General features: G+C 36.8%; 1 protein-coding gene across 1 annotated transcript in view; it reads right to left on the bottom strand.

The window, feature by feature from the left end:
* Positions 1 to 16,859, bottom strand: part of STK39 (serine/threonine kinase 39) — a 94,865-nt gene that overhangs the window by 55,096 nt on the left and 22,910 nt on the right. Inside the window, exons 3-10 of the mRNA XM_054381027.1 lie at positions 16,234 to 16,342; positions 14,795 to 14,936; positions 12,256 to 12,311; positions 7,969 to 8,078; positions 7,731 to 7,832; positions 7,402 to 7,535; positions 4,407 to 4,455; positions 4,241 to 4,306 (exon numbers count right to left, since the gene is read on the bottom strand). Of these exons, the coding sequence (XP_054237002.1) occupies positions 4,241 to 4,306; positions 4,407 to 4,455; positions 7,402 to 7,535; positions 7,731 to 7,832; positions 7,969 to 8,078; positions 12,256 to 12,311; positions 14,795 to 14,936; positions 16,234 to 16,342 (768 nt within the window). The remainder of the gene's footprint in view (positions 1 to 4,240; positions 4,307 to 4,406; positions 4,456 to 7,401; positions 7,536 to 7,730; positions 7,833 to 7,968; positions 8,079 to 12,255; positions 12,312 to 14,794; positions 14,937 to 16,233; positions 16,343 to 16,859) is intronic.

Below are 16,859 nucleotides of genomic sequence, written 5' to 3'. Positions count from 1 at the left end.
ACCCAATAGTCAATTATTCCATAGTTTATTTTAAAGTCCATCTATTCTAGATTAATCCCATCTGAGAGGACACAAAATCCAACCTCACAAACTTTACACATATAGTAAAAGCACTTTATGACAGAAAGGATGAACAAACCCAGATATTGTAGGAAGTCCTTTGTATCTTATGGCACAACAGCATTTAAATATACTTAGCAGAAATGCTAAAAGCAATCTTTTGCTTTGTCTGAAATATTGAAACCAAGCTGTTGCAAATGCCTGTGTCTGCCCCTTAAAACATCTTACACTTCTACCACAGGAGCTTTCCACTAATACAGGAATTACTTTCTCTGATTATGGGATTTTTTGTCAAATTTACATTTTATAGGAGAAGTATTTAATTAAATTTTTAGTTTTAACAATTTCTGGAAAATAAACAAAAAAAACAACAGGGTCTGAATACCAAATTTTCCTCTGTTTGGGATTTGTTGGTTGTTTTATTTTCTAGCAGTATACAACAATATAAAAATAGTTGCACTGTTTTTTTTCCTTTGTAGCAGTGTTCTGAGTAAACTGAACAACTAATTATCTGCAATGGAAGACACAGAAAGTTTTGCCAAATATATTTTTATAGTTCAGCTGCTGTTTTCCAGAAACATTCCAGTACAGCACCTGGCCCTTTTCTTCATGTATCAGCATTAATCAAATAAGCATTGAAGTCTAAAGAAGTCTAGCAATTAATATATATTTTAATTAATAATCTGAGCTCAAATTAATGTTGCTCTCTGCTTTTCAGAAGGCAACACCCATCATTGGTGAATTGTATCTATTCATTTAAATCCACTACTGAAACATGGAAATGATGCATATGTATGTCTTGCTGAGATGCAGTCATGATGTTAGAAATGCCCAAGAAATCTGGATGATGTTTTCCTTGTAAAATGCAAGGGATTGTTAATTTTATACACAAGGTAATATGATCATTTCCCTAAATTAGCTGTACTGCAGAGCTAGCGTTTTCAGCCCATCAGTAAGGGTGTTTCTAAGTTTTAATAAAAACTGGTATCACTCACACTGATCATCTCTTTATCTTGTCACAGGTTTTTCCCAGTAACTAACAACTCTGAGTTCTAAAGAGCTTCTATTAACAGCACAGAGCAATACTGGTGTCCCAGAAATAGAATTCAAGCCCAATTATTACTCAGATTTTTTTTTAAATAATTTTTTTTACTGGCAGCTCTTCAGACAGCAATAAAACGAAATGCAGATCCATGTTTTCCCCTGTTCACTTTGTTAAAGTGGCAGTCATGCAAGAGATTTTCAAAATTGAAGAAGCAGGATTATAAAAACTCAAAATTAACCCTGGGCCTTTGGGCATACAGAATACTTACAGTTATAATTTAGTTTTTAGTGTGACAAATTTCTAAACTGACTGTGGAATTCTGGAAGCTGCTTCAAATTTCCTCTATTCCAGTATAGCAGTTCTCATCACAAATGAAACAACTTAGCTTTCAGTTCAAAACTAAAACTACTTCACACGTGTTTCTCAGCTCATGCTAAGCTGTTGTGTAACTGGGGTGTACACAGCCCTGATCCAAGCAGGACGGAGCAGGCAGCTCTACCATCACAGCATTTAACAAGGCAGAGGCTGCAATCAGAGCTCCCACATTTCTATTAACAACACGAGCGTGCTCTCAGACCACGTCCCTGGTTACCATACCGCACTGAACAGATCACTCCCCACAGACTTTTCTGTAGTTCTTCTTGACACCAGCAGTGCTTTTTTAAGTAAGTCGTCACATACACGAAACCCAGAACTGCCAGTAATTAGTTGCATGGTGTAACACTCATTTCCGTGGATCAGTACTGGCATATACTTAAGCAGGTTCTGCACAGGCAGATGGAAGTCATATCTCTCCTGGGCAACTCAGTTTGAGAAGTGGCTCAGTGTTATTCTCATATACCAGGATAGGGCCAGAAAGGGCACAATTTCAAAATTAGCAGAATTCAAAGAAATGTTGGGCAAGGGGAATATGTGCACAAAGATGTATTTTACATCTCTGAAGTTAAACTGTATTTTAAACACACGCTGTAGGTGTTGCTTAATTGTTTTAAAACAGGACACATTTGACAGCATTATGTTTTCCTCACACATGCCAGAAGTAATGTGTACATGGATTTCATAAATGGACCTGAACTCATATTTAATCAAAATAATTGCCAAGTATAAGTTGTGAAGGCAGAAGCAAAACATGAGAAAGCAAAGTAATATACATATGGTAAATGCAAGAAAAATTAAATGACTGCAGGGCAGATCTGACATCTGTGCTAGGAGCAGTGCTACAGATCATTAGTTATAGGCATTTCACACCAAGTGCTAGAGAAGATAATTTAAGCAATAATGACACTACCTCCTTCCCATCTCTTGCCCTAGTGACATTCTTTTTTACATTACAGGGGTTACTTCTTCAAGAGTGACCTTAGAGATTTCACATCTTAATATCTGAGCAAACAAACTGCACTTACATAAGTTATTTTAAATAAACCCCCATCGTTTTAATATTAAAATACATTTATATTGTCTGGTATCTTAAAACAGCAGCTACATGCAAAGTTGTAACAACTGAGTTAAATTTTAAATCCTTGATGAATTTTAATATTGCATCCTTTTAAAATACAAATAATTTAGCCTTTCTGGTAGCTAAAACTTAAAATATTTTTTCCATTTAGCTTGCAATTTAAAAAATCTATAGATCTGTCTTTAGTACCATACAGAAAACTATTTCTGGTGGTGTATGGGAGGCTGCCCTCCATTTGTTTTGCAATTCCAGACACTAAGTTATTTTTAAAAGGTAAGTATACAAACATGCATGTATGAGTTAGCAGGCAGTTTCTGAAATTGACCTGAGGACACTGCTGGGAGATGAATCCCATAAGGCAGATGCTCTGTCAGAACCCTAGCTGGTATCTAAATTACCGTATAGCCCGAGATGTAAAACAAAAACCAAACGGCTCATTTCCCACCCCGCACAGTGAGGTAGTTTTTTATGTGGGCATTGCTGCCATCGCATGGCTGAACACCTGAACTGCGCCTAGCCTTTGCACCTTCCAGCTAGCTAATCTGTTCAACGTGCTACCCTTTCCTTCTACAAACCAATTCCAGCTTCCCACTCCAACCTCCCTCAAAGTCCCACCATTGCAACTGATTTCCCAAATTACTTCTACCAGAAGACTGAAAAGATCTTAAAGCATTGGGATCCTGCTGATAGTATCTTCAAGTAAAAGCCACCGGCTTTTACAGGAACATTACAGTCTTGTACAATTACGCCAAAAAAAACATTCACAAAACACACAGAAAATCTTACAAGCGCCAGTCCAGGTAAGATAAAGCCTAACTGATGTGCCAACTTTGTGCTAACAAAGGCTGATCCTCAAAATAAAGCCTGCTTTAGAAAGCTGGACTCAGCTCACTGCTTCGTCACTTGCAGAGGTTCAGCAATTTCCAAGCAAGCTCCTCAATACAGTGAGTTAAGTCTCCAGAGACAGGGAATTCTATAATTTCTCATATGCAATAAGCAGGAGTCTGCATTTGTTCCTGTTTATGAGCTCTTACGAATAGTAGCTTGCTTCATTCTTAAGTTTTAAAACACTTGCCTACTAAGCTTCTTAAGAATGTATTTATTCAGTTCTGATGCACATCACCTGGTAAGCTCCCTTACACAAACACCCAAGGCACCACAGAAATACCAGCACATGCCATGGCTTGGGTTTAATTCCATCACTTGTGGGATAAGGCTCCACTTGTCTGAACAACTCAGCACCACTCTTGCAGAGTTTGGACCTGACCTTCCAGACATTTCAAAAACTAAGCAGTTCTCAATAAATACCATTTGTAGTGTATTCATCCTTCCTCTAAATGATCAGTGAAGATATGAATTCTGCAGTTTATGAACCTATATGCTTGCAGAGCATTTTTTTGTTTTCACAGCAATTTCATTTGTAGCTCTCTAAAAGGGTGTGGGAAAAATTTGTCATGTATGGTAACAAGTACCATGTATTACTTTGACAAGGCCAGAAAGAAGTCAAAATGCCCCAGGGCTTACTGGAGAAAGCTAGGTTGCAAAAAACATTCATTCATTCATTTGAAAGACTGTATAGGAAAATGGCTCAGTCAGTCAATCAACCAAAACGTAAAGTAACCAAACAGTCTCTGCTTTTTCTTGCACACCAGTCCAGAGAAAGATGTGAATATACTCACCTTTTTTGCTCTTTGTGCTATATTAGGTGTTCTAGTGAGAAGCTTCTCAATCAGGTATTCTCTATTCTGTAAAACCAACATTCAGCAAGTTAAAAATCAATAAAAAATAAAATTCTTGCAGATTTTAAGGCAGAACAAAATTTACTCATAGGGTTAAACATGTTACCTTGGCTTTCTGGAAAAATTTGCATTTTAAAAGTTCTGCTGCTGTAGGCCTGAAAAATCAATAATAAATTAGAACAGAAAACAAAGACCCCTCTCAGTGAATGCAGTACAAGACGTTAGCTAAATGGTATGTCTCTAATACTTTTGACTAAGTACTGTATGAATGCAGAAAGAATGATAGCAGCTACTGAATTCATGTGTACTCACCACACATATAAATGTTAAGCCTACGTATGGCAAAAATAACAATAATACCAGAGTCACAAGGAGCGTCTTCCAACCACACTGACAAACAAAAATCAAAGTAATAGTTTAAGGTCAGACCCCAGACATTTCACTTTTACTTGCTGTTCATGACTCTTTCTTCCTATCATTGTCAAGTTTGTATTTTTGACATTTTTCAATAGATAATCACAACCTGACAGCTACTGAAGTGATTCCAAGAGTCAGGTTTGTTTCCCTGGCTTCAGAGATCTAAAAACCTACTTGTTTAGCCAAAGCGAGACATTGGTACTGAAGCAGACTGGAGAGAGGCAAAGTATCTCTCAGGATGAAATAAAATCTTCCAAGTTCTTTTCATCTTTTCCATTAGGAGCCCATACCACTATTCAAGACTAATTTTCACACAGCTAAATATAAGGGAGCCAAAATCTCCAAGATTCATCATTTCTAAATTAAGAGAAGAAATATATGAATATTTTCCATCTGAACTAATCCAAGACATTGGATATAGCACAAACTGGATAAGGCAGGGGAAAACTTCAGTTTAGAAAATTTCAGTGTCAAAAAAAACCAAAAACCCAAAATGTGAAGTAGTTTATTTCTCTGTGGACACATCTGAAAAAGCAAGCGGAGAAAAGAGGAGTAATATGTATATATGTACATGTGAAAGAGAAGTAGGGTGTATGCATGTGTCAGTTCACTCCCCCTGGAAACAATGAAAAAACTCCTGACATTAAATAAAAAGTATCCATTTAGACACAGGCAGTAGCTGCACACAGCACTTATTTTTCTCCCATGCCAAAGCAGCACACTCTAGAAAAAAAATAATTTCCTATTAGTGATACTGTGGAGACCACCAGGCTCACCAGTAATTCACACATAAACCCTGAATGAACAAGAATGAAGGAGAATACCTGAAAATAAAATAAAATTTAAAAACATCTGTTTCTGTGTCAAAGTTTTAAGGTTCTGCCTCAAATTAACTCTTAAGAGAAGTGACCTGGTACCATCACATTTCATAACAGGGATATGCAAGGATAAAAGCTAGATTCTTAGTAAAGTTTTATCCAAAAGCTAGATTTTTAGTCTAGTTTTATTGAAATCAGCATTCTACAGGTTCTACACTCCTCTACCATTAATTATGCCAGACAGACACTTCTGAACTGGTCTGGACATGCTTTCTGGGTCTGTTTTCCACACAGCCACAGCAAGGAATTGCAGTTGAGGACTGTAAGCACCATCCTTGGCACTGGGGAGTGTGAAATTCCCACACACAGATTCCCAAAAGAAAAACACTGATCTGAGACAACAGTGCAATGCCAGTCTTAGAATTTGACACAAAAAGCAGGCACTTTTGTCACAACTGACATAATGATTGGTATGGAGGTATCTGCATGCTTGGGAAAAACATAAAAACAGACAAATTAACAAATTGCTTCCGGTTAGAGTAACTGGCAAACAGATCTAATCACCTAACCACTGATCCAACTACTGAATTCAAGAGAATCCTGAGTATAAAGATACTGCATGTGTTTAAATAGTAGTGCAATGAACTAGTGTAATTGGTTTAAACACTAATGTTTCAACACTAATGTCAGAATTACATATCAGGTTACTCAAGTATTATGCATTTAAAGAGAGAAGAAAAAGTATAATCATTATTTACTTCTCATATTTTCCATCAGTTTAATTTTACCCAGAAAATTTCTGGACACTTGCAACTAAAAGAAGCTTGATTATCCAGAACACATTTCACTCTTCTCTGTAAGGAGTCAGACTGTAGTTCTAAGCTTAAAGCACCAGGACCATGTACCAAGACCATCAATTATAAAGGGTTTAGGAAACTGAAAACACTACAGAAATGGTCCTTTGGTGAAAAGCATAATTTGAAAGATTTCAAGAATAAAGATGTTGCCAAATAATCTTTTTTCTTAATCATTCTTATTCTCTAGTATTGCTGCTGTCACCTTCAACTTGAGTTCCTACAACGGTGTCCTGGACTCACGCTAGTGTAACATCAGTGAAGTACACACCATAAAAGACCCATACGATACTCAATTTGTATTGCTTTCTAAGGAATTTCCTAAGAAATTTCCTTAGGAAATCATGTTAATTAGAATGCATTTCCTCCAACTCTTTAACAAAAGAAACCTACAAAAATGGGTCTGCATAAAAACAAATAAAGGACAAATCAATTAATCATTATGGAACAGGTATTTAGTATTTCCACCATCTTGGCTGCCCTATTCACAAAACATAGCAGAAAGAGCAAATCACAAAGATACTAAGAAATGCGATTACCTATATAAACACAAGGAAACCTCTAACTTTATAGTTGAGCCTCTAACTTTGTAGTAAAAAAACCCCAAACCTCTTTGTAAGTGCTTTTCTCTAGAAATATCCAAGTTAAACGGAGTACTAATCTTATGCCACAAAATAGGAAAAATCAGCATAACATTATTTACTTATTTTTAACAGAGTGAGAGAAATTGGTATGTTTGGTTACCAATAGAGAAATCAGGATGTAGAGCAAGGGCTTTTTGAGTTTAATTCAACAGTATATTTAAGTATAAATAAATTAGATCAACAACCTAGAAGAAAACTTAAGCAACAATTAAGAGGCAATTTCTTCAACCCAGATGAACACAACTGGCGGTTGCTGTTTGCAAAATTCAAATCATACACTTAAAGATGATGTTCAAACACAATAAAATCTTTTAAGTAGTCTGTATATTTAAAAAATATTTCCACTGTACATGGCAATAATGACCTACCTTTTGGAAGGGTCTTTTTGAAGGCATAATGAAATTAATTTTCTAAAGGATTTGCCATACTTTTTCATCATCTCCTTGTCCTCTACACCTGTCTCTAAAGTGGGAGGGTCATTTTGAAGTGTCAGCATTAACACCTACAGTTAACCCAAAAAAAGAGAGGCTGTAAGCAAAATCAATCAAAAATACAGAGCTATTAAAAGAGAAGAAATATTCCATGGAATATACATATTTAAATATCTTGAGTTGCTATTGAAAACAAAGTAGTGCTAACTATCTAGCAACATTAGTAATACAGAAAACAGTATTAAGCAATGCAAAGTGATTGTTACTTTCATAGGAGGGTATTTGTGATAAGGTGCTGCTCCTGTTGCTAACTCAATGGCTGTTATCCCAAAACTCCACATATCAGCCTTGAAGTCGTAACCTCGCACCTGGAACAAAACCAGATATGAAAACCAAGGTGGTGATATCTCAAATTCCAAACATTAAAGACTGAGTTAGGGTTTTTTTGGGGGGGGTTTGTTTGTTTATTCTGTTTTGTTTTTTTTCCTTAAATTCTAGTAATACCTGCTCCATTACTTCAGGGGCCATCCAACATGGAGTACCAACAAATGTTTTCCTTACTTTGTTGCGAGTGACATCACCTCCTGTTGCTAAAAATGCACTAACGCCAAAATCTGGAAAGGGGGAGGAAATGAAAATCTGTTAAACTAACCATAGCAAAGCAAAAGTTTTACACTTTAGAAACAAAGTCAGTTCATAAAGGTCTGCTTTATAGAAAATGTCCATTGCAGAGCTTATCTTTTTTTCATGACACACTGTCCTTAAAATGCTACAGTAAAGATGGCATAGTTTTATTTGGGAGACCTGCACTAGGACAACCCCAAGTTTAACCTCCTAGGTTGTGCCTTCCTGAATAAAGTTATGAAGGCCTCCAGTACATTTGGCATTTAAGGTTTTCAAACGTGAGCTTTGAATTAAGGTTAGAAAGGTTTGCATTTGTTATTGTTTAAAGGTAAGGAGCTACTCCTGTACATCCACTAAATTTGAATGCAATTTGAACAAGACTTAATACTATGTATAACCTAAATATCCACAGACATTTGGCAGAAAGATAATTAGCAAAGTGATCAATAACATATATTTAATAGCAGGCCATGACATATGTATTTTTTTCCAAATTACAAAACAGCAAAAACAAAATTTAAGGTTAAAAAAAAACCTGTAACTACAGAAAATGTAGTTTTTCCATTACTTTCCACTAAGCAACCTTTAAGCATGACAGACTCAAATTCTGGACCTCTTCTACACAGCTGAAAACACAGAAATACACTAGACAAGAACCAAGCTTCAAGCTTCCCTACTGGTTGTCTGATGAATTAAAACCATTCATTTTTTTTCCCTAAAACTGATGTTATATATAATAGAGAGCTTTTGGTTGAATTTCTGAAAAATATGAACAGCCTCATAAACATCTGCTTCTAAGTTTTTAATGCTCTAAAATTGAATGCAGTTATATGAAGAAGAACTATTCATATAATGAGAAGCTGAAGAAGCATAAATAAATAAATGCAAAAATAAATGAGGGATATGGAAAATATGTCTTTTCAGTATCAAAGATAAATAGAGTTTGTATTGGACACCTTTTTACAGGACTCTTCAAGAACGGAGATATACAGTTAAAATCCTGAGTTAGCCTTTGCCCTGCTACTGCTGTTTTTCCCTATTAACATAATATTAATTTTGAAAAGGACAACAACAACAACAAAGTAAATGGGTGAGGGGGGAGAAAGAAAAAAAAAAGAAAAAAATAAAAAAAGAAACCCTAAGTAAAATCTCTTCTTGGATAAGCTTCACAATGAAATGTTGCAACATCTAACTGAGAAAGATGTCATGAGTATTTCACTAACTCAAGTGGACATACTAGTCAAATACTGTTGTATGTTTACATAAAGGAAAAACGCTTTGAGAACTACACAGAAAAAACAAGACTTTAATTTCCCATCCGAGACACAGCTTTCACAAATTCAGGTTTTTATGAAAAGACGTGATCTGCAATGGCAAACTTCCTATCACACAGGAAATGAAGTATTATTGAGAACAAGTTACATAAGGAAGAAAGGGGAAAATATTACATGGAAAAAGCCAAACAAGTCAACAGTGTTAGGCACCAAAAGTCACAGCTAATATGAAAGAAAAAACTAACTGAATGATGAGCCCTGATTCAACTGTATTAGTAAAGCGTTTTGAAATTAAAATAATCAGAAGTGTCCAAATAAGAATAATCCCCAAGTCGTTTATTCCCTAACATCCTTTTCACCTCAACCAGGGCCACGACTCTCGGCTAAGCCTCAGCCAAAACCAGGTTCTAGCGTCAGGATTAGGCCGGGAAGAAAGACAAAGCGACTGCTTCCACGGCAGCAGAGCTGCAAAGAGGCACAGGCTGCAAAAGCATTTCTTGCATAACTTTCTCACCTTGGCAGTGGCTTCCAACTTTAGCCTAAGGCTCAGCTAAGGCCATGTGTAGGATTACTGTGCAGACTTGGAGAGAAATAATGTATCACATTCATGTGACATTGAGGCTGGCCAAAGAAAGCTTGGGCTGTCAAACAATTGTCCCTGATACACCTTTCTCTTCCATCTGGCCTGACTATCTGAGGCAAAAGCTTTGCCTGTTTTTAATCAGATCTTTTCCAAATATTTCTGTGGACTAAATGCATCCTGCAGCCCATACCTTCTACACTTCATCAATCTCTCTGTATGATTGCTCTTTGCTATATGCTTCTTAACTCATCTCACATACCTATTCCTTTCCTGGCTTCTTTGATACTTTTACCATCACCAGGCAATTCAAGCTTAGAAAGCCGAAACCCTGATGAAGCACCAGGTGTTACAATCCTAACAGTTTCAAGTAGAACACTGGAGCTGAAGAACAGCAGTAACATCATATTTACAAATAAGTCAAAAGTTTCCTGCTCAATACAGAGGAATTTTTTACTTTAAAAATGTCTCTCCGACTTAAACATAACAAAAAGATGTGCATTTTCCTCTTTCCCACCAAGGACTGAGCAGATTCTCTGTGCATAACCTCTGAGATCCACAATCACAGGTCTCTCTAAAGGTATACCAATTCTCTGAAGAATCTGCTTTTCTGCACAAAATCTTTTGTCAGAGAAATGCTGGGCCAAGCTTCATTTGTAAGCCACAGCCCTTTAGAACCCTGAAATGCTAATGGACAGCTGTATCCTCAAATATTACTCATCACATATATTAGCAGCATTGTGCTATGAGTACATCTTTCCATTATAGAAGCTTGGGGTGCAGAAGAATGACAATCAAAAGAACCTAAACTTTTCTAGCAGATAAAACAAAGTAAAATCATCAGGTATCTGCTGTTCAAAAACAAAGATTTTACAGTGTTAAGACAAAAAGATGTAAAAAAGTGGAATTTCAGCCTCTTTCAAATTCAAAACTTGCTTTCAGTTCATGTCCAATGTTCAGCTGTCCCAACTGTAACAACCTCATGCCAACAAAGAAACAGGTTTAACATTGCTGTGCTTCTCACCTGGAGGTCAGAAATAACCTGGTGTTGAAATAATACATCACAGAAAGACACATTCCACATACCTATCCAGCCACCAAACTTCCTCAAACAACATGCATTGAATGCCCTAGAAGCACAACTAAAGCCTCACTAATTAAGATGCCTTAAGCAAAAAGGTGGAAAAGGTCAAGAAAACAAGCCCTGGAACTGAGCTAGAAAGGAGTAACTTAGCCTTTGTTAGAATGTTATCTGATTACTGGGAGAGTACAATTTGATTATGTGTGAAAGTAATAATCTAAAGGTGGCTCATGGGATTCTATCTTTCAACTTTTTGGTTCTTCCTAGTTTTTAAATGAAGTTGGTTGTCTGGATATCTACCGCTTTACAATATGAGAAACCATAAAGAACATTTGAACAACACAGATCTAGAATTTCAGCAGTTGCCCGAAGTGCTATACAAAGCAAAGGCAAGTGTTGTGTATAATTAACCAAATAAACATCATGTAATATCTTATTAACATTCAAGCCTGTAAAATTCCTTATCTGCTTCAAAATTCTTGAACTAAGCCAGGAAGACTTAAAACTGTTCAAATTAGAAAACGGTTCACCCTGCCAGCCAGTCTTTCTTTCTTCAGTTTCACAGATTTCAGACATCAGCCCTCAGAGTATATGTTTATATGGTCTTTTGAAAGCATTGCTTACATAAAAAAAGAACTTTTGGCTATAGCCATTTTTATTACTTAGGGCTACTAAACACAAAGCTTTCATCACTGGGTCATGAGCTATAAACCATGAAAGGTCTTGGAATATGCTAGGACAGGGGGCAGGTATCATGCACCAGATATCAGATACTGACCCGAGAGAGGGGATACGGAGTCTTGCTCAGTACTTAAGCTCTTAGGAAGATCAAATAATTTCTTACAGACTACCACTCAAGAAACATAGATATATTCAGAGGATATTTAAGATGCTAAACTGTATCCAACTGATACTACAGCAAGACAAATTGTAAAATGCCAAAAATAATATCAGTGAGATATATCTCACACCTGTCAGTGACTACTTAAAGTACAGCCAAGGTCTTCATGAAGGGCAGTACATACAGATTCTTTAATCCCTGAGAAATTAAAATTACTTGCAAAAATAAATGACAAACTTGAAGAGAAATATGAGTTGCTACAGTTTGCAAGGTGTTTAAGGTACATGGGTGATATAACAGGAAACATTAAGAAGATATTAGAAAGTGTCCTTATATATTTGATGGGACACCTTTTCATTTTATTTAGCCACTATTCCACTATCACCATTACCTGCTATTTGTACAGAGCCATCTTCACCCAGAAGAATGTTGCCAGCCTTCAAATCTCTAGAATGTACAAGAAGAAGTTACTTTATGTATGAAAATATGTATGTGCATATTTTATGTAAATAAGTATTTTTTTTTAATTGGACACTAATTAGGTTCACTAGGCAGCATTTTAGAATTTAAAAGACAGAAACAACAACCGAAGAATAAAATGTAACTGATTTACAGTAAAACAAGACTGCAGAACTCAAACTCTCTCAAATTCTCTCCCTCCTGTATAAAAAGATCCAAATTCATCTTTGGCATATACACTTATCACAGTATATCAGAGGTTGGAAGGGACCTCAAGAGATCGTCAGGTCCAACCCCCCTGCCAGGGCAGGATCACTGAGGATAGTCTGCACAGGAATGCATCCAGGTGGGTTTTGAAAGTCTCTAGAGAAGGAGACTCCACAACCCCCTTGGGGAGCCTGTTCCAGTACTCTGTCACCCTCGCTGTAAAGAAGTTTCTCCTCATGTTGAGGTGAAATCTCCTATGTCCTAGTTTGAATCCATTGTTCCTTGTCTTATCACTGTAAACCACCAAAAAGAGACTGGCCCCCTCCACTTGACACCCACCCCTCAGATATTTATAGACATTGATCAGATTCCCCTCTCAGTCTTCTCTTCTCAAGACTAAATAGCCCCAGGGATCTCAGTCTCTCTTCATAGCGGAGAGTTCTCTAATCATCCTTGTGGCTCTCTGTTGGATTCTCTCCAGCAGGTCTCTGCCTCTCTTGAACTGGGGAACCCAAAACTGGACACAGTATTCCAGGTGTGGTCTCACCAGGGCAGAGTAGAGAGGTAGAAGAACTTCCCTAGACCTGCTGGACACACCTTTCTTGATACATCCCAGGATCCCATTGGCTCTCTTGGCCACAAGAGCACATTGCTGTTCCATTGCTGTTCATCTCTATCTAGTTAACATACTATTCATGCATGTTAAGAAGAAACCTTTCTGGTTGGTTGTTTGTTTAATAGAAATGAAAATCCCATTCTTAACACAGAGAATGAATCTTTCATATAGGATATATCATAAACATTAAGAATTTAAGCAAATCAATCGTTAAAAAAATTACTAAAAATAATTAACATGTTGCCTCAGAAAGGGAACATAACCTCTTTCCTTACACATAAAAAAGAACACATTGAAACAACAGAGCAAAATCCCTCAAGAGTTTGACATATCTCCAACCTGCAAATACCACCTAATACAGCATGCCCTGAACTACCACAGCTTTCACTTAAAACTGACATGGGATGAAGAACACACACTGCTCTCTTGAACAAGGCTTCTGTGGTACTGAACAATTTACAAATTAGATGTTATAAAAAAGGACAAAACTCAGATGTAACAAATAGATCTTTGTCTTTTTATCTTTTTTAAGGTCCCTTAAGAATAGACAAGGGGAATTCCCAAATCCAACCTCAAATGGTCTGCTTATCCTTAAAAGTTAATGAATGTTCCTTCCACAACAATATCAGCTTAACAGATGACTATGAATAAGGTTTGAGGCAGATCTTTGGCATTCCAGACCAGAAAACAAGATAACAGTTCTTTATTTCTCCATTGATCTCCATTTTTCCTCTGCAAAAGGAAGAAATAGTTCTTGATTTACATCAGCAGTAGTTCTTTTATAAGATGAGACATAAAAAACACACATTAAGAACAATTCATGTTGTACATCTGCAATACCTTCATTCTCAGAGTTTTGTCTGCAGCCAATCTGTGTTTTGTTTAAAAGATTCCCTTATAAAAGGATAATGCTTGAAACTGAGGCCCTGTTGTAGTCCCCTTCCTTAAAAGGCAAATTCAACTCAGTAAAATTAATTAGGAAGGTCAGAGTACAGCACTTGCAACACCCACACAGTGAAAGTAACCTGTGGATTGCTACAGCAGTTGTGTAGCATCCCCCACCCTGGGGGATCTGTACAATTTCGACTAAGTCATCAGTGGAGAGAGAAACCATAGATGAGAACAAACAATAAGTGCATGTACACCAAGATGTAGTTCCATAGTATTGATCCCAGCTTCCCATGCGGTGACAGAGGTCTGCAGAGTTTGTGATGGATGTTGCTGTTCACCAAGAAAAAACAAACTTCACATTTACACAGCAGTACCAGAGTACCCAAGATTACAGGTTTACTGTGCACACAATAACCAAATCATAGTCCATATCACATAAACTACATTCAAATTAGATATTTAGCAGGCAGAAGAGACCACAGACACCACAGCTCTGGCATGCCTAGCACAGCACAGGCCTATCCTAATTGGTAAGAGGCAGACAACATAAAAGGCCAAGCAAGTACAAAGCGTTAGTGACAAACAGCAGTCAGGATTACAGCACCTGTCCCAGGTTTATCATTTGGTCAGGACTGATTGGATTGACAGTATGTCAAAGAGGCAATACATTTAGCTCAGCAACCAACTGCAGCTGACCTGTATCCACAAACATTACACAACTTTGAAAATGCTTTTCTCTGTGTCTGTGTACTCCTACCTGTGAATTTGACCATTCCTGTGTAGATAGTCTAAGCCCTCCAAAACTTCTTTAAGAATTGTTGCTATTATGGGTTCTTCAAGGACACCATTTTTGTGCTCTCCTCTGTTGACAATGTACTTTATTATATCAAGCATTGAACCTGTGTTATGGGAAAGAAAAAGCATATATACAGAAATTTCATATCAGATTCTACAGAAAGTTTTATTTCTTCATCCTTTCTATATTGCCGAAATGTGAATCTTTGCTTGCATACGTAATGATTTCATGTAACTAGATCTCAGAATAAAGCACACTTCTACTTCAGGCAAAACACAAAGTACTGTTTTTTGTCAAGAATAGAGTAACATGCAAGGATCCATTAGAAAGACCTGCTAACAGCTTGCTAAGATACCATTTATTAAACATTCAGGAGTACCCCACATTTAAACAGGCAAATACAACAAAGGTTTTGGTTTATTATCCAGCTTCGATTGTGGTTCATATGTTCATGACAAAGTATATAAGTAGCTGCAAGACTGGAAGGAGATACACTCTACAAACAAATGATGACAACATCCCTAGTGACATCCAGGTTGACACTGAACTTCAGTTATTAATTTTAAGGAACTTCAGTTACAAATTTCAAGAAAACCAATAGCAACATTTTATTCTTATCCAGGCATTTTTCAACAGCTTACAGTAAATTCTGTCATGAATCACTGGTTTTTCTCAGGATATATGCTTGCTTTGGATTGAACTAAACAATTCAAGCAAATGTGACAGAACAAGTGTTATTTTATGAGCACATACAATCCTTGCTTTCTAGCATCATGGTGCAGTAGTCTGCTGCCATCAAGACTAATCTTGATTAATATTATGTAGCAATCAGGACCACTACCTTTTATTTTGGAGTCTTGCTTTTCTAAGCCACAAGTACATTCAATCCCTACCTTTTTTCCTCTTCCAGAACTAACTAACCAGTAACAATCATCATAAAACACGTATATAATGCCTCTCCTAGGAAGAATCCTCCCTGAATAAGGAATGAAAAGTACTCATTATGAAATCAGAAATACATGCATTTTTACAAAAATTGAGTGGATTCTAGAGAAACTTAAAAAAAGGTCACGCTGACAGTAGTGACTTAATTCTCATCAGTTTCTCCTACATAGCCTTAACAGAGAATTTAATATATTGATTCAGATTACAAAATTACAGTAGTTAGATCAACAGAATTTATCTCAGTAATTCTTAGCCTGTGCTATGAATATAAATACACAAACATGCACACAAGCTTGCACATTCTTGCTGTAACACACCTAGTCTCAAGGTTCATCCTATGTAGTCTCTCCCCCCCTTCCTAACTTGGTCTAGATCAACTAACTCAAAGAAGGTACATCAGAAAAAAAAAAAACAAACATTTCCTCAACAGTAAACAAGTAAAACCAGTAACTTACCCCCACTTAACAGCTTCATAACCAGCCAAAGTTCATCCTTCACCACAAAAGATGTGTAATAGGTTACCACATTGGGGTGATTGCATTGACTCATTGCTTGAATTTCTTTCTGTAAGAAATACAAAGCCCAGCGTAACACAGTTCCACTTGTATAAAGTTTTACTTCGAAAGTGAAACAATATAACATAACTGAAATATGCACAGAATACGCATCAAGGCACCAAACATTCCAATTTACCTATAGATCCGCATGCAAGACAAAACATTATTGCAAGGAATATGAAGAAGGTTTGGCCAGGAGATACAGGCAAAACTGAATCAATTTTCTTCTGAGAGCAGCAAAGAAATTACTGTTAAATTCCAAAATTCAGAGCAGGCAAAGAAGAGTGAGCAGTGTCCAAGAGCTGGTGTGGGTACAAGCTAGACAACAACACACAAGGTAAGATCAAAACCTACAGGTTTTCCTGTTCAAAAGGGATATAAAATGAGTAGAATGGGAACAGGTGAGAAAGGGAGCTGTTGGACAAAGGACACAGCACCACTGGCTTAGCTACTGTGAGATGGACAGGTGGACGCCATAGCCGCACAATCAAACAGAAGTGCGAGAGGAAAAAGCAATGTTAAAG

This window comes from Indicator indicator, chromosome 5, assembly GCF_027791375.1.
Source record: "Indicator indicator isolate 239-I01 chromosome 5, UM_Iind_1.1, whole genome shotgun sequence".
Taxonomy (NCBI): Eukaryota; Metazoa; Chordata; class Aves; order Piciformes; family Indicatoridae; genus Indicator; species Indicator indicator.
Note: the sequence above shows the minus strand (reverse complement) of the source record. Positions and strands in the feature narration are given on the sequence as shown.